Source organism: Denticeps clupeoides, chromosome 1 (genome assembly GCF_900700375.1).
Source record: "Denticeps clupeoides chromosome 1, fDenClu1.1, whole genome shotgun sequence".
Lineage (NCBI taxonomy): Eukaryota > Metazoa > Chordata > Actinopteri > Clupeiformes > Denticipitidae > Denticeps > Denticeps clupeoides.
Genome location: NC_041707.1, coordinates 35,168,554 through 35,186,675, shown reverse-complemented (window position 1 = coordinate 35,186,675; position 18,122 = coordinate 35,168,554). Strand labels below are relative to the sequence as shown.

General features: G+C 44.8%; 1 protein-coding gene across 1 annotated transcript; it reads right to left on the bottom strand.

Annotated features, from left to right (window-relative positions):
- Positions 1-16,673: 16,673 nt before the first annotated feature.
- Positions 16,674-17,708, bottom strand: smim20 (small integral membrane protein 20). The gene is made up of 3 exons (XM_028996017.1): positions 17,431-17,708; positions 16,977-17,033; positions 16,674-16,855 (listed from the first exon to the last, which is right to left on the bottom strand). The coding sequence occupies exons 1-3, from the start codon at positions 17,537-17,539 to the stop codon at positions 16,818-16,820; spliced, it is 204 nt and encodes a 67-aa protein (XP_028851850.1). The 5' UTR covers positions 17,540-17,708; the 3' UTR covers positions 16,674-16,817.
- Between the last annotated feature and the right edge of the window lie 414 nt (positions 17,709-18,122).

Sequence of the window (18,122 nt, the reverse complement as noted above, 5' to 3'; positions counted from 1 at the left end):
TCCGTCTCTTTTTTTTTTGTAATGTTGTTTATTACCCTATGAACACTAAAGAAATTTTTGAATTTTTTTGACTTTTGAGATGGGTCCAGGCCCTCCTCACCGAAACTGAACCGAGTTAAACCCTACATGGTGGATCAGTCGTTGTGTCAAATGACTACCGTTTGATCCGTAGAGATAAGATGAAGGGGATGTGCGCCCTTTAAAAAAGAAAAAGGACTGGCTGCACTGGATTATGGTGCGATGGAGCACAAAACAGAGCATTCACAGATTCGAGAGGAGCCCCTGGCAAAGATTCAAGATTGTTTTTCCTTTAAGGAAAATGTAACCTTTTGGCAGATTCAGAAATTTCTTTCATGCCGTGCCATTATGTCAAAGGTCAACTGTGGAAAAAAAAAAACTGGTCACAGTTGTCGACTAATTGCAATACGGTGTTAGCAAGAAATGTTTAAAGCTTCGCCAAGACAAAAGTACACAGTGAGCGTACTTTGATTTCCTTGTCAAATCCTTTCACCAGTCACTTTTTGCAATTCCTTTCATGGGTCGAATCGACTTGACTTTATAGTCAAATGTGTATTTTGTTGACACAAAACCCCAAACATGAACAAGTCCCAAAATTGTTAAGATTTCCATATTGTTTGCATGAGGCTTTGGTTATGCTAGCATCACTCAAATCTCACCAAGCAGTGATGTGGTTTGAGGGCCACTTACGGGCAGCATCTTTTTAACAAAGTAGCTGCTGTAAACACAGCCTTACAAAAGAACAGGAAAATGCCGGCAAAAGGAGAGTCCTGGTAAACCCTCTCTGGCAAGCCACTTTCTTCAGGCTATAATGTACAAAGGATAATTGTACAAAGTCAAATCCGAGGGCCAGTTTTACAAACCCTAACCTCAAAAAACCAAGGGGGATGCACACATAAATAAACTGTTCCCAAGTGTAAATGTGCAGTTTATTAGAACCTCTGGCTCATTGGTCCTCTTTAAATCAGTGTGCTCTGTGGACAGAAATGATAAGTTTTAGCCAACTGGAAAGGTTGTCAGCAGCTTCCTTCGGTTTTCTGACTGGTACACTTGCAACCTAAGGGGCACTATTTTCAAACTGGTGCAAAACACAGTGCACTTGTTTGCAAGTATAAGTATGGGGTGGTAGTGGCCTAGTGGGTAACACACTCGCCGATGAACCAGAAGACCCGGGTTCAAATCCCACTTAGTACCATTGTGTCCCTGAGCAAGACACTTAGCCCTATGTTGCTTCAGGGGGACTGTCCCCTGTAACTACTGATTGTAAGTCGCTCTGGATAAGGGCGTCTGATAAATGCTGTAAATGTAAATGTAAAGTATAAGGTCAGACATCCTCTGAATTTACATGCCTAGATAAAACAAGAACAGCTTGGTAGTGATTCTTGTTTCATCTGCTTATGCCATATTTGACAATAGCTTGGTGGCACTTTAATAATGGTGCTGTGGGCATGACGTCATTTTCAGCTCTGAGGTACATGGAATGCAGCACAACACAAAAAAAAAAAGTCCCAGCCTGGGTGTTCTCCGCATGTCTGTTTGCGTGGGATTTCTCCTGGTGCTCCAGATTCTTCCCAAGATCTGAAGACCTGCAGGTGAACTGAAGTGTGTGTGTTCATCTTGTAATAAACTGGGTGTCCTGTTTGTGGGTTTGGTCCTGCCTCAAGATTGCTGGTTTCCTGTAATCCCTGACCTGGGCAAGGCAACCTGCGGACACCAGTGTAATCAGCAAATTACTTCCACTTTTCAAATGGAGGCATGTTCTGGAACATTCTAGAAACTGCAGCCACTCTGTTAAGGCCACAGGCTCTGGCCTGGGGCTTCCTGTGCCGTTTTGGGGCACATCATCTGCACACGCGTTTGTCCCGGACCTGTTTAAACGCTACACCACGGTGCGTGGTGTACCCTGACAGCATAATCACAGGGTCGAGAGGGACGGGGACAAGGTTTTATAGGCTGTCATTACAAATGTGCAGCGTCCTATTAATTACACTCACTGTCAGATGAGGCAGAGTTCTAAAAATAACTTGCACAGCAGTTTATTTCCAAGTGAAAGCTTTACGTGTCGAAAATTGAAACTGCTCCACGAAGCCCCTTCTTCTTTTATGTAAAACGAGTTGTATTCCTGCCCTCCTTTGCAGACGGAGCCCAGATAAGTGAAAGGTTGTTGAGTTGCAAGGACACCCACCGCCAACACTGTACAAGCTCATTTTGTCCAAACATCCCCAAATAAACACACTTTCATGTGGAAACGATTGTGATTTCATGGCCCGTATGGCCGTCCTCAGTGGCTATTGTTTGTGGGAGATAGTTTACATAGACTGCATGAATTTGTTGACTGCAGCGATATTTTTTTTTTTTATTCTGCTGCTTCCCAAGCCTGAGGGTGGGTGGAAGAAGACCTCAGCCAAGTGAACTTGTCAAAACCCTGACCCAGATCTTTCTGTCTGACATGCACAGCAGCCGATAAATATATATATATATATACACACATACACACACACACACACACACGGTGCAAGGGCACACTGTCTTGTTTCTTCTCTCCGTTTATCGCTCGCAAAACACACAAAAAACACACACACGTGGCAGCGGCACAGTCACGCACACATCGTTCGTGGTACACGGGCCCTGACCCCGTCACCCCACAACCCGTACCCAGAGAGGCAGGAAGAGCGCTGGTGATTACAAGGGGCCTATGAGCTCAGAGCGCCGGCCGACCTCCTGACCCCTCACTGGCAGTTTGGCAGGAGATCCAGAGAAGCCCCGGAAAGATCCACACCCCTGCCTGGGAAGATTAACACACATGCATGCACAGATATATAGACTTAGTTAATCTAAAACGAAACAAAAAACATTATGCAGTATAATCTTTTGCCGAGATTTCTAGAAAATTCGATATCTACAATTATTAAAATATTACCTGTGATAGTCACATACATTTATAGTCAACACTTGGACCCTATTAAGGGGTTTTCCTTTTAAAAATGAGTTATGAAAGACAGATTTTACACAATATTTATATTTTATGAGATGTCCCTTATATAGGATAATAATGAGTTCTCAACGTGTAATAGATTTGCATTGCGCGCTCTGATTTGTTCTACAAATTATTGTTAATTTTTTTCTTTTCTTAAGGTTAATGAGGCTTCAGGTATGGAGGGCTTTTGAAGTACGAGGGGAAACTTTACAGTCATTGAGAAAGTCTGGTGGAGAGCAGCGGCGCGAAAAGAGACGACGCATCGGATGACTGACAGTTTGGGTAAATGGGAGGAAATGGCGACTTAGCAGGTGGTTTGGTAAGAAGCCGAGTGCGTAAGACTGAGTCAGGGGGTGAGCTGGGGCTGCTGAATGAATGGACGAGCGGGTGAACGTGTGGAGGGGTCGCGGGAGTCACGTGGCAGCTGCCGGGTGATCAGTCAAGCAGCTAAACCACGGCCATCATTCAGACAGAGGTCGCAAGCGTACACACAATCTTCACTCACGTAGAGCTGTGGGGAGCTGTGTTAGAAAAGACTCAATCAAATGGGACTGCTTGTGGGCAGTATTGAAGCAATTCTAAAGAGACATAAACCGATGAGTGTATTCGGCACAAAACAAAGCAGAGAAAAAAACAAAGTGGACATGGTGACATTAGGCCTAAACACACCAGGCTGGAACGGCCGCCTGTTTTCTCTTGTTTTGTCTCGGTTGTCATGTCAGGATGCACCAATAGGATTGTCTTTTCTATGCGTGTTTGTATGAGCTCGGTAATCCTCTCTAATTAGGGTAAAATTGGTCTTTATGTCTGGATCAGGCGAAACATTAGTGAATAGAAAGACGGAACAGTCAAGTCAAGCAAAGAGACTCACGTTGTTACTACTTTGTTATTTGCCATCTCAAGAAAGTAAGAGACGCTACAAAACAGATGAATACAGCGAGAGAGAAAAAAAACGGTGAAGTAAGTGAGGGGGCAGAGGAGCAGAGGCCTGGGGTGAGGGGCTGGGCTTTTTTTTTTTTTTTTTTGGACAGTACGGCTCAGACAATGTGACACGGCACACGCTATTAATTCTGGCTGAACAGACACCCCTGCCTGCCCATCTGCTGAGGTCAGAGCACTCGCCAGGGTCGGCGTCACGCCTCAACCCTCCGCCTCCCCTCCACCCCAGTAACAAGCCCTCCGCCCCCCACCCCCCCACCGCAGACACCCGTCCAGCCCCTAGCGCGCTGCACCTCCACGAACAATGCAGCCAACCTGCTCCCGGAGGAAAGGAGGAGGCCGGCGGGGGGGGGGGCTCCACCGCCACACAGAGAACAATGCCCTGTCAGGTGAAAAGCCCCCAGCACTTGATATACATTACAAAAGACCGGCAAGCCCCACGCTTCCCGCCAGGGTGAATTTGAGCTTGCCGTTGGATTGCGTTTAGCCCACCCCCCCCCCGTCCCCAAAAAAAAAAAAAAAAAAAAAAAAAGACATGCACACTCAACGTCTGTGTGCATGCGTGGTCAGGGATGGCAGGAAATTTTCCAATTTCACGACAAAAGAAAGAAAGAAAATTAGCGGTTGGTCCACGTAGTAGAATGCCCTTTATTTAGAGAGCCAAAAGATCTTCAGGACCTCACTGTCTGGAGAGGAAGCAACGGAGGACGGTGGACAGACACTCATCTCTCACTGTCCATGTTGCTTCCTTCGCTTTCATCCGGAGGATTTATCATATAAATACACACAGGGCCAAATGTCACAAACGCGCGTTCCCCCCGGTTCTCTCTTTTATAGCTGCCTGCGGACGACATAAATAGTTTATTTGTTTGATGGTTATACGAGTAAAGCCCCCCGGCTAAAGCTTTTAATCTTCGTCTGGAGGGCGAAACAAGCACGTCCCCCTCCCACCCACCCACACCAACGGCACCACCCCAACCTCTCCTGCTGTGCACGCGAGCACAAGACCCAAAACCCCCACCCCAAAAAGAAAAAAAAAAAAACCTGTCAGACGGCCTCCACCGCCACGCCCCCCCCCCGTAAAATAAACACTTGCGCAGCACTCACAGGGTGACAAGGACAAACTAGTCACAGTTTTCATTGCCACTAAATCTGTGCTACCTTCGTTCGAGCTGATAACAGCAGTGGTGATCAGTGCGCGGTTCGCTCTTTCCATTCATGACTGGTTGGCACACTATTGTCATAATCATAAACAGCTTCATGAATTGATGATTAACATGCGTGGAGGAAAGAAGTAGCCAACAATTGTCAAATGCATCACAGTCAACTCAGTAAAAGCCTGATGCATTTAATAAAGTATATATATAAAAATGTTTTGTGTTTACTACATAACCTCCCATGAGTTAAAGACCCACAATGAGTATGTACTGATAACGCATCTCACTTTTTGAATGTCTAGACCTTAACTTTACCACATTGCATGTTGCCTTTACATTAGTGTACACACATTTCTAGAAACATCATTATACGTATCTACAAAAGTCTTTATTAGAAAACAAAAACAAACAGAAAATGTCATAAGCAGCAACCCGACTCTCCCAAATGAGAGGAGATTGTTCCAGCGCTGGCCCGTCCAAGAACAGACTGAGAGGTCAGAGGTCAGAAGGGTCGAGAGGTCAAAGCCAGCTGGTATCTTAAACAACAGTACGCAAGTCAGCTGGGCAGTTGGGAGGTCAGACAGAGGGAGTGGGGGTGCACTGGACGGGTGGATGGGAGGGGGGATGTCACAACTGGGGTCGTACACACAGATCCAGCGAATGAAAAATGTGCAAAGAGTGCAGAAAAGAAAAAAAACAATAAAAATTTTCCAGAAATTCAAGGGGAATGCATTTAAACTCTGCCCGACGCAATTTGCGATGTGTGAATGCAGAGCACGGCAATGTAAACAGCTACAAAGACTGGAGGCCACTGTGGAGGCCACTCTGATCCTCCAGAGTCCCTTGGCCAAACAGTGGGTCAGCCTCGGGGTCACATCCCAGCCGCCTGGGGATCAGCTGCAGCCTGACACCAGCGCGTGGGCAATGGCGGGCCTGCTGGACTGGGCTTTCCTGTGCATAATGAGCGTTGTGGTGTGTGTGTCTGTGTGTAGATGACGGATTTAGGAGTCCTGAAGATCCCATCAGTTTCGCTGTCCCCTGCACCACCGAAATACTCAGCAGGCGACGTTCTATTTTTCCTCCTCCTTCCTACAAAAAAAAGTTTTGAAACATTGTGCCTTGGCTCCTTCACTTTTGCACATTTAGTTTTTAAAACCACGGATCTTTGTGGGTTGGTGTCCCCAGCTTGCATGCGACGGGCGTCCTCGGCGACACTGTTTTTCCTCTTCAGAATGTTGCCTCGTTTGTCAAAAACCCCTGACCGATGGCGGCCAAGTGTCAGGGAGCATTTAAAGCATTTTGGGGTTTTCCTAAAGACATAAAACCAAAAATAAATAAAAAAAACGAAGCTCTTCCACATCCGCCATACAGCAGGAGATGGAAGTTGGCTTGCAGGGCAGTTAACCATAACATGGAAAAAGTGACACAGAGATCCCCACAGAGCCGGGGAGCTGATAAAATTTCCTCCTTTGCTATTTCGTCTCTCTGGTTTCACTTAATGAAGTTAAAGGCTCAGTTCCTGAGCTGGCTCCTGTTTTCCCCAACCAAGCCGAACAGAGAGGAAGCCATTTTGTGTAATCAAGTTGTCTGATTGAAAACATCCTTGCCTGCATCACACACACATACACACACACACACTTTCATCTGCCCGCAAAGCCCACTTGCATACACACACACACATGCAAAATATTCATGCGCATGGGGTTAGGGTTACGTTGAACCTGTTCCATTTCTCAGTTTCTTACATAGAAAACACACACACGGAGTACAGGTGGCTGGCCAGTGGCTGTGTGGCGGTGAGGAGGCTGGGCCGGGCTGACCGCCAGCATGGTGGCAGGAAAAGCACTAGGAACCACACGGGAGATCAGAATCTGAATCCACTTTATTTGCCAAGCACAAGGAATGTGCAAACACTGTAAGTGTGTGTGTTTCAGAGTCACAAAAGATTGTACATTGAGGGCACTATTTTCAAGCTGGCACTAAGAACAGGGCTACACGCCATGCTTTGGGGCTCGTTTGCTACCGTAATGTCTACAGAAATAAAAAAAATGATCAATAAAGGAACATCTTTAATAATGATTTTTAATGAAGGTTAATATATAGAGTTTTAAATGGTGGTGAACAACCCAGACATTTACTGAACACTGACGTACCAGAGATCCCAGGGAGAGTGAGTGAAAGGAGGCGGAAAATTGAGGATCGTTCCCAAACCCTCCACAAGGTCAAGGGTGTTTCCTCAAAAGCACAGAGTCAAGTGTTCTCCTCTTCTTAGTCCCCTTCCCTCACCAGACAGGAAGAAACGGTGGCAGTTGTGGCACGAGAGTGGACGGGCCAGGTCGGAGATGCACTTCGTCCATCGGCAAATCCCGCATTCCGCAGCTCTGCAGATAAAGACTTTGGAAAACCGGGTCACACTCCCAAACTCAATTCCCCAAACGGCGTTCATGTTTCACCGCAATGTTCCAGCCAGTCATTCTTCGGCGTTTACATGGGCACCGGCACCTCGCCACAAGAACAAGAGAGATTACCCAAGCATCATTAATCTCTATTATTCTAACTTGCCCCCAATTCAGTGGCCATTCGGCCAAATATTGTTCAAGGAAACAATAATAAACGTGGAATTGCAGCACACAGTTGTGCCATTTTCCGTGTTTTGCTGTAAATGTTTGGATGGTGACGGAAACACAAACATTCAGAAATTGACATTAATACATACGGCATGGAATTTTGTCTTTTCGCACATGTGTGAGCTGTCTGCGCTCACTTAGAATTACCCACGCACACACACACACACACACACACACACACACACACACTCCAAACCCGCAATAGGCATGTACAAACCCTGAGGACATGCTCCCTCCGTTCCTCTCGCTCCCTCACACTTTCTCTCCCAGTTCATCTCAGCATGTTATGCTTTGTCAGGCCACACAGTGTAGAAAGCCAACACCAGGGCTCTGACCACAAGCCGTACTGTTCCAAACCAGAGATGACATCATCTTCCCCCTTCCCCTCAGTTCCCCCCTCTTCCATCCAATCTTCCATCTTTTCCTCCCTCACCACAATTTTCTCAAACAAAGCCCACGTCCAAAGCACAGGCCTGTAATTATGGACAGGGAAGGGTGATGGCGCTCATGGGTGTGGGGGCAGGGTGGCAGGATCCTGGCAGGATGGTGGCCTGGTCCAGGCCCAAACCTGGATGGGACTGAGAGACATCGGCTGTGAGTTAATAAAGACTGGAGCACGACTACATCAAAATGTCAAATCTTTGAGCCGGACCTGTGGTCACAGCCATGCTGTATATAACAGGCCAGGATGTGATGGTGACTGAAAATGACAGAATAATGAAATAATATGTCTACCGTGTGGGTCTTCTTACATGAACAGTGAAGGATCCGTGGTTTTCCATCAACTTGTAATGTATTTGCTCAACCTTAATGCATTATGTGTTGCATAATGTTGCCAGGAGGAAAATATGTTATCTGGACATTGACAATCATTTACCTTTATTTATACTTTGTGTAATTCTTGCGGTCTCAGAACATCAGAACAATCTACCATCAACGACATTCTGTACAAAACATCTGAAGGAGTAACACTTTGTGGGTGATTTGGATTTAAGTGCTTGCTGGAGGGATGACATCAAAGTCCACAGTGTACAAGCTCATTGAGGTCGAGCGCCCTGACACATTTTTTTTTTCAACTTAAAAATACAAATGTAGCAAAAAAGTGGACCAAGACTTGATCCCTGTGGAACACCACACATTGTTTTATTTTTCTATCTTTACTGCACAATCCCACTGTGGCAATGGCTGCTATTAGGTAACAGTATGGCAGTAACTTAGTGCATTTAAACGTTTCTCTTTGGGATAAGGTAAGCACAGGGGTTGGGGTAGGGGCAAGGTGAATTTTATTGTAGAAAATGGGTTGCCATGTTTCAACTAAGAAGCAGTTTGCCCAGGATATCTGTTCAGAGCTGTCTTAGGATCAAACATAGGAGCAACATTGTAAAAATTTCAATTGATTTGTTCAATTGATATTTTGGTTCTAGACATCTCTACTGGTACCAAAACATCTGTTGTACAATGGGTGAAGGCAAACAATTTCATGAAAAGATAAAAATGTTTCAAATGTGCCCATCTAAAACTGTATTTCTAAATCTATTCTTGAAAAAAACGTGCTGTGGTCTTCTGTTGGGTCTTACATCCAGTCCTGCCTACTCAGGTTTCTCCACAGGTATTTTCTGTAGATAGGAATGTTTTTAGCGTAGAAGGACAGTTTTCTGGTTCCGCATACAATGACACATTGTCTGTGTGTGTTTTTTATTTAATGTGGCCGGAGAAATATCTTGTCTTTGGTAAACACCCAACTCAAATTGTGCGACTAAATCACATGCCATGCAAAGAAAAAAAAAGTTCACTATTTATGTTCGTACAATGCGGTCTAATGCTTGGTTGTGACCTGACTGCTGACGCAAGCAATATGAGCATGTCGGAAGAAGAAGAAAGCATCAGTAGCGATGCTGAATAAACATAGCAAAATGCCCTGCCTTGGCCAAAATAGGTGTTTGCACGTATGGATTCACTTTAGGAAAAAAATTTATTCGACTTGTCACTAGAAACATCTTCTCTCTACTTTTCTCCAGAATAAAAAGCCTTGTGTGTGTTGCTGCCACAGCTACACTACGCTACTACAATGAGCCGGGCCTCCAAGCGCCGCTGCTTGTACTTTAGTTCTGTGTTCACACATGCACACTGAGGACAAACCTCACAACGGGCGGCGGTTTTCAACCATTACATTTCATTTACATTTATGGCATTTATCAGACGCCCTTATCCAGAGCGACTTACAATCAGTAGTTACAGGGACAGTCCCCCCCCTGGAGCAACTTGGGGTTAAGTGGGATTTGAACCTGGGTCTTCTGGTTCATAGGCGAGTGTGTTACCCACTAGGCCACTACCAGCCCAACCAGGTTCTATATTCTCTGGCTGGTCAGGAGGGGTGAATTGATGCAAGTGTGTGGTGTCTACTACACAAAGCACAATCAGGCTGCGATTCGCTCCAGGAATGACCGCGCGAGTGAAACGAGAATGCTCGGAAATCACACAGTGTATCTAGCTCAACACGCCCCCTTTGAAAAAAAGAGCGCGACAAATGTTGTGTCGACGTGTAATCTTGCAGGGTCACGTCCTGCCGTGTCCTGAAACCACAGTTGTGTCACAGTTCATTTCTCAAAAGCGTAGGGACCAGTGCGGGTCTGTGCTCATGGGGGAAAAGGGTTCCTTCAACTAGCCAGCCAAAGGCAGACAGTCTGTGTTCCGTCAACAGTTCCAAAGTTCCATTACTTACCCAGAATCCTCAAGCTTGGCCAAGTCATATATTGTGCTGTCATCCTGTGAGCTCTAATGAAAGCTCACATGTGCATTTGTCTGTACGCATGCTCAGCACAAACACCAAATGAGTGCTTTTAAGTGGTATGTGTGTCATATATGATTTGATTCATTCGATTTCGCTTTTGTCATTCCATTTTTCATTGCTCTAAATTATATTGAACTCAAAATTGACACAGAAGTGTCAAGAGAAGTTTTTGGTTCTGGATGTTGGTTCTGGATTAGCACAAAGACCTTAGTACATTTTTGCAATTAGACAAATACACCACACAGATCCCAGCGGCGCTCTTGCGTTTTCTTACAAGTCGCCCTGGGGGGATTCCTGTTTATTGTTGTTTTGTTCTTGAGCTCGTGCCCTGAGTCGTCGCCAGGAAATGTGAATAAAAGTCGGTGAAAGCAATAAAATGACAGCCAGCAATGGGCTCTCTTAGGATTCCAGAATGGAAGATGGCTTTGATATGGAACAATTTTCATTACTGAAAGTGTCAGCTTTTAATCTCACCAGTAAATCACATTCATGTCTGTTCTCTTTTTTTTTTTGTTCCTCTTTTCCCCAACCGAACAGGCACATTAACGCCTCTCTCTTGGGGTGATGAATAAGGCCCAGAGCTAAGATCATGGTGGATGTGAGAACAAGAGGCTTCTTTTCAAAATGAAAACTGGCTTTGGCCTCCACTTCAGAAAATGCGACGTGCAAGTGCACCCAGCATGCACCGCAATGGAACGCGGTGTGAAAGCAGCCCGTTCACCATGATACATTGCCTGAAAAGAATTCATCAATGGCTGACAGCTGTAGGCCTCAGAATAATGCATTGATAATCAGAAAACTGATCAATGCAATAAGCATTTTCCAAATAAGAGTTAAACAGGTGCTGACAAATGGAATTGAGAGCTATGTAAGGAATCACCACTTGATGGTGCTACCTTACTGGGAATTGGTCCAAGTCCAAGATGAGTTGACAAGTGTCTTTGACTACGTTCACACATAGTGATCAACTGCTGATGTGCCTCTGATCCCACAATTTTGATAATGTGATCGCCTCAAAACTGGTCTTATAAAAACTTTATACAAAAGTTTATAGATTACGATTTATGAATGCTTGTTGTATATTAATGTCAGCATCTACTGGTTTTAAACAACATCTGATTGATAATAATGTATATCTATAGTATATATATATAGTATATATTTTTATATACAGGGTGGGCCATTTATATGGATACACCTTAATAAAATGGGAATGGTTGGTGATATTAACATCCTGTTTGTGGCAAATTAGTATATGTGAGGGGGCAAACTTTGTAAGATGGGTGGTGACCATAGTGGCCATTTTGAAGTCGGTCATCTTGGATCCAACTTTTGTTTTTTCAATAGGAAGAGGGTCATGTGACACATTTTATTGGTAATTTCACAAAAAAAAAACAATGGTGTGCTTGGTTTTAACGTAACTTTAACGTAACTCATTCTTTCATGAGCTTTTTACAAGTTTCTGACCACTTATAAAATGTGTCCAACCATTCCCATTTTATTAAGGTGTATCCATATAAATGGCCCACCCTGTATAACCCAAAGCATGTAGATAGATAGATAGATAGATAGATAGATAGATAGATAGATAGATAGATAGATAGATAGATAGATAGATAGATGTTGGTTCTAGTTAGTGAGGACAGATGGATAGAGGAGTAGAGGAGAGGAGACGGTGCGAGACAATAGTTCTTATTGTTCCGGCCCCATCTCGGCCACTTGGTGACAGCATGCAGGGGAAAAGACAGCTGCTCCAGGAGGGTGAAAGGGGCACCTGTTAGCAGAGCAGAACCATCTCTCTCGCTCACCACCACTTTTCTTCCTCTGTGCCTCATTCTTTGCATGAACTGTCTCTCTTAATTTTGTCCTTGCAGAACAAGGACATATGTTTCAGGCAGCGATGGTACGAGGCTGCGACAGCAGTACAATTTTGGTAGCAGCGGACATCTATACTCGCATTTAGTAAGGACTTCTTGCCAGGGAGCCAAATGCTTCTGAGATGATGACTTACCAAAAAAAAACAAAGAAAGAAAACCTTCATTTGTTTTTTCAGTAGACACCCTCCCCCTGGCCTCCACCGTGAGGGTCCTGTAACATTAACCCACCACGGCCCACACTGTCATGGGGCTGAAAGACATCCTCCTGGATCATCTTTTCCAGACAATGCTAAATACTAATATCGGTTTCCACTACACCAGTCACCGAAGGACGCCACCATTGCACTGCATCCGAGATCGCTTTCAAGGCCATGCGGCAGAAAAAAAGAACAATAAAGCAATTCCGATCAAGTATATTTCACGTAGGGATATGCAAATGGGACTCGAGCCTCCCTCACATCACATCAACGCCTCCATGCCGCTGTAAATGTCTTTCTGCTCTCAGCCCAGGCCCAGCTCTACCCCATAGACATGAGGCCACAAAACACCTCTTGACTGTAATTACTGAATCACATTTCAAGCGACAGTGGTACCTCACTTTCAGCTTGACAGCAGCCCCCCATTGACTGACCCGACCATTCGTCTTTTTCGTTTTTCCCATGTCCTCCAATCAATGGTTCTAGTCACCGGGAAAATGTTCACCTTTTGTTATCTACTAAAAAGGAAAAAAAACTGCTCATCACAGGTTCTCCACAGGTTCAGTGACACCCTGGGGTGCTGTAAGAATAGCGGTGGATCGGTTTCAGCTGGGTCGAGATACGATGAACATACGTCTAACACTCAAAAACCATTAAGTGACACTCACTGAGGCATCATCAGCCTGGAACACACTCATCAGGGACTAAATGTTTCACCATGGCATGTTCCTTTTGTGATGAACCCTTCCCTTCATGAAGATAATTGATTATTTAAACCATAGGAAAAGAATATTTTTTCCCTCCGTCACCCCTCCTTTTCCAAGAGCAAATTGAAATCCATCATCTTTGTCATTTGCCAGTAGATCCTTCATTGTCCAGAACCACATTCTTAGATGAGGAGTCACGCTCCCTTACTGTTTTTTCTCCTTCGTCTAAACAATAAGCATGATCCTCCCTTTTCGTCAAATATGGCTTTACAGACTTGACAATCGGCACCAGCAGCCACATTAAACTGGGAGAAGCTCCCACTGCAGCCCGGGTTTTTGCTTGGTCCATTGGTCCAGAAGTTTGGTGGTGCGAACCCTGCATGAGGAAGTAGCAAACTCAGTCCAAATATTTAGACTAAGTCTGATCATTTGTACCCCGTTTTGACATCTTTGGATGATGTTCCATCCATGAAGTTCAATATGGTTTGATCTTCAAAGAAAATTCCAACCAGTAGATACAGACGACGAGATTTAAAACTGATCTCAGACCAGTTGTGAGAGGCAGTAAGCAGGTAGCGTGTCGCTCTCTTCCTGTCCAGCCGCTCGCTGGTTACCTCACACACACCAAGGTGGAATCTGGAAAACACCAGCGAGGCACGAGAGGAATTTTTCAACACCCCCCCCCCCCCCCCCCATCCCTCCACCCCTTCCCAAATAATTTAGACCCCCTTCTCCTCCCTCCCCTCCACTCTGGAAGTTGCTCGCCTGCCCAGCCGTGGCCCTCCGGGGTCTTTCTTTTGTTTTTTTGAACCCCGACCAACAATAACAACATCATGTAAACAATGGGGTTTGTTGATGGGGGAGAAAGGGTGGGGGGGTACAGAGAGACCAGGAGGGTGTTGGTTTGTTGGGGGGGGGGGGGTCACTTGGCTCAGTCTTATTGGCTTTGGCAGCTGGGCCTCGGGCCGACTCCAGCGGGATGTTTTAGATGGGCTCTGTGTGCCGTGGCCCGCGATTCTGTCTCAGTAAACCCATCTTTTTTCATGCCAGAATGAACGAGAGAACGCTCAGCTAGTTTTCAATGTGTTTCGACGCTACACGACCAACCACAATGAGGGGAATGAGCATATCGGGCAATCAAACTCATCGAAAGCAACTATATAATAAAGCCTTCAAAACTGGGACTGGCGATGAGGTCTTTATTTACCCCCGGTTGGATCATGGGTAATGCCCTGCAGCTCCTGATGGCGGAGCAATGTGAAAACGAACCAAATGGCAAGACACCAGGATCAAATCAATTCTTGAACTGTTGAAACATGAAGATAATTTGGAACAGAATAGACCCGAATAGAATTCTACTACTGTGTGCTGTGGCTGCAATATTTGAGACTAATTTTAACGTCCTGGAGCCACACGGTGTGGCTGAGGTTATGTTGCGACTTTCAACATAAACAGTATATAATACTGTATATAATATCATTGAAAGATTCCAAGAAAACTCGATGCCACCTGCATCTAATACAGCAGCAGTCTGAGCGCTGTATCTGCCTGCATGCAGATTGTCCACCAGTTCAAAACCTCTGGTGCATGATGAAACGAACGATACGGCCAAGGCCCAGGACCTCTGACGACGTTCCTCTCCCAAAAGCTCCAGTTTCCAGATGTTCCAACACCGTGGTGGCCCTGTCCAAAACCTTTTTGGAGTATGTTGTCTCGATTTAAAGACTCACAAGGTTTGCGTTGTGTTTCATGTGAATTTTTTTGGTACTGGGCTTGTAAAAAAAATTTAATCGTATTAAGAATTTCGATGCATGGCTGACTGACGCCCAGCATTCTTGTAAAGTGAGGGCGGGGCTAAGTCCACAGGTGCAGGCCCATTCTTGTTGTCATGGAGATGCAACACACAGCGCTCCGAGGTGATCCTGTGTCTCAGGTTTCCGACCACATTCTTCATAACAACGTTGCTATTCCAACTTCCACATGTCGTCTGTCTGAGACATCAGCGCACTGTCAGTGTTTCCACTGTTGATGGAATGTTGGTATTTTTGTCACTTATAGGTCACCACACTGTCATGCCGTTCTGTCGTCCGGTTTGATGTTCATGGTGGCAACAGCACGAAACTTCTCAATATAATAGACAATCATTCAAAAGGGCAACTGTCACACATCCTACTTTTTTGTGTTTTCTTTTATTTCTAAAATAAGTTTCTCATGTGAAGTGGAAGAGCTGGGACCTGTGAAGTGGGGGCACCATCCAGCAAGGTCCCACCTCCGCCCTGAGCAGGTCATGGCCGCCCACTGCTCCTTTACAGGGTGGGTTCCACGAAGAGATGGCATCACATCACTGTGTGCACAGGGTGCTGTGGCTTATATACACAATAATGGCAGAAAACGACCTCAGAGAAGCTCATCCCCTCAGAAGTGCAGGAGCGCCACCATGTGATAGAATCGAAATACAGCGCAAGTTTGTTACATGATCATTAATTTAACATGTTTCGCTATGTGCAGAGTATGATGTCAATAACTGAATAACAGATGCTTTGTCATTTCCTAACGCCTCAATAAAGAGACAATGAACACTTGTAAAGAAAACCCATTTAGACCTTATTCTTAGGACAAGGTCATGACAAGGTTATCAGTTCGACATGGTTGCATGGTTCCCAAATCTGTTTGCAGATTTTCCTTTCCCATTTTATCACTTATAAAAACAGACCAGACGCGTCGTAATGCCCAGCATGTCCTGGAAGACCTCATTCCTATCTCCCGGGAAAAAGGCTGGTGCGTTGGCGAGGCTGTAGGGCAAGGTACTGGTAAGTGCTTCCAACGTGGAATGGACCAGAGGGAGGGGATGCCTGTTCTTAACGGTGGCGCCATTTAGTTTCCTGTAATCATGGCATAAGGACCTTGTCTGTCTTTTCAAGTTCAAGTGAGCTTTATAGTCATTACAGCTTCATATATGATGAGGTCTCGGACACAGGACGTGTCTCAAACGTCTCAAGGCATTCTTAGAACAATGTTGTTGTTCAGTGGGCTGTTCCAACTTGTTAAATTTGTATTTGGGTAGCAAAGCTCAGGCGCGCCACCCTGTGTTAGAAAAGCAGTACGGTGCAATTTTGCACAGGCTCACGAAATTGTGAAAACTTTAACATGTTTCAAATATGGTGTAAAAACATGAAAAAGCACATGGTTCAAATATATAATCAGGCTTTTATTTAGATAACTACTTGGTTTCAAGCATTATGTCATGTGACAATATACCAAAGTCAATCATAAAGTTGATTTAAGGGAACGACAAAAGGTTACTACCATCTGAACGTTTAAAAAAAAAAAAAAAAAAAAAAAAAAAAAACGCACCTTCACAATGAGACAATAGGATCTTTCAGTTTTTTCAAAGCATGAATGAAATGAACTTTATTCGTGGGATAAAGGATTTCAAAGTACCACAACGTGTCATCTTCATGTCCAAATGTTTAACGCATGGCCTCCACATGGACATCTTCTTCTACTCCTTCACCCTCCTACCTCCGTCATTTTGTCTTGAATGGATCGGACCAGACTTTCAAGCCTTTTGGGGGGAAGTACAGGTAGAACATGAATGGTTTAACTTTTAAAAAAAAAAAAAAAAAAAAAAGAATAACTGGCTGGCTTTGATCTAAAGACGTGGCAGATGAAAGAGCAGAGCGTACCGACAGGCTGCACGTCCTCCTGGTGGATCCCAGCTCGGTTGATCTTCTGAGTCAGTTCTGTGAGGAGTGGGAGTGGTCAGTTCAGAAGGTCAACCAGATGCCCAGAAATGCACAAACTGCTCTCTGGTTAAAGTAAACAATGGTGATTGGTAACTTCGGTGTAAAGCTCCCTGAAATGTCAGCCCGCTGCAGAACAAAGCCCTACATTCCAAAACTTTCCAAATATATTTATATATACAGTACAGGCCAAAAGTTTGGACACACCTTCTCATTCAATGTGTTTATTTTCATGAACATTTACATTCTCACTGAAGGCATCAAAACTATGAATGAACACTTGTGGAGTTAACAAAAAAGCCCTGTCCGTTCGCCAGTTAATGATTTGTCCTTCACACACAAAACGCATGGACAAACTACTAGCTAACAGGCTAAGCTAGTTCCGCAGGACACTTACTGTACTCTTCTTTATGCGTCAGCGGGTGGAAAAATATGGGATAGAAGGCGGCGGCCACTGCTGTTACGAAGCCCGCAAACACCAGAGTTATCCTCCTATTACGAGACATGCCGCCCTGTCAGCCGCTCTCTTCCTTGGCCGTTGCGGAGCACTTCCCCATAACTTCCGGGTCAAGGGTCAAGCGTAGCCGGTTCCTTTAAATTGATGCCGGCGTACTAAAAAAAAGAGACACGGATCAACGCGCCGAACAAACACGCCGAGCGTCACTCCAAGCCGGTTCATCCATTTCTGCGCTAAATAAAACCATTCGAACGGAGGGGCGGGTTCGGTTCTATTGCGCCCCTGCTGGCAGAGCGATGGCATGGCAGGCCGCGAATAAAAAGAACACACGTTCACAAACAGAGCAGGATAAAACACACAATAAATGAATGTGAACAATTATGATCTGTGAATATATATTCCCACAGGACAATATATTAGCTAGGCCTAGCTGTCCTCTCACAGGCACAATTTTCAATTACTACAAGCACACATTTCTATGTAAAATATAAAAGTATGCAGAATTTCACTGGGTTTCATAATAAGCAGCTAAAAGAAGACTAATAGGTTGTATTCCCTGGAGATTAAAACCTCTCAAATATTTTTTCAGTGACCTTTAAACCAAATTTTAACTTCATTCAAATGTTGCCGGC

Excerpts from the sequence above, each read along its gene's own strand:
- smim20 (XM_028996017.1), bottom strand. The coding sequence starts at position 17,539 with ATGTCTCGTAATAGGAGGATAACTCTGGTGTTTGCGGGCTTCGTAACA. Across the intron at positions 17,034-17,430 it reads GACGCATAAAGAAGAGTACA|AACTGACTCAGAAGATCAAC; the intron begins GTAAGTGTCCTG and ends CACTCCTCACAG. Across the intron at positions 16,856-16,976 it reads GGAGGACGTGCAGCCTGTCG|GCTTGAAAGTCTGGTCCGAT; the intron begins GTACGCTCTGCT and ends TCCCCCCAAAAG.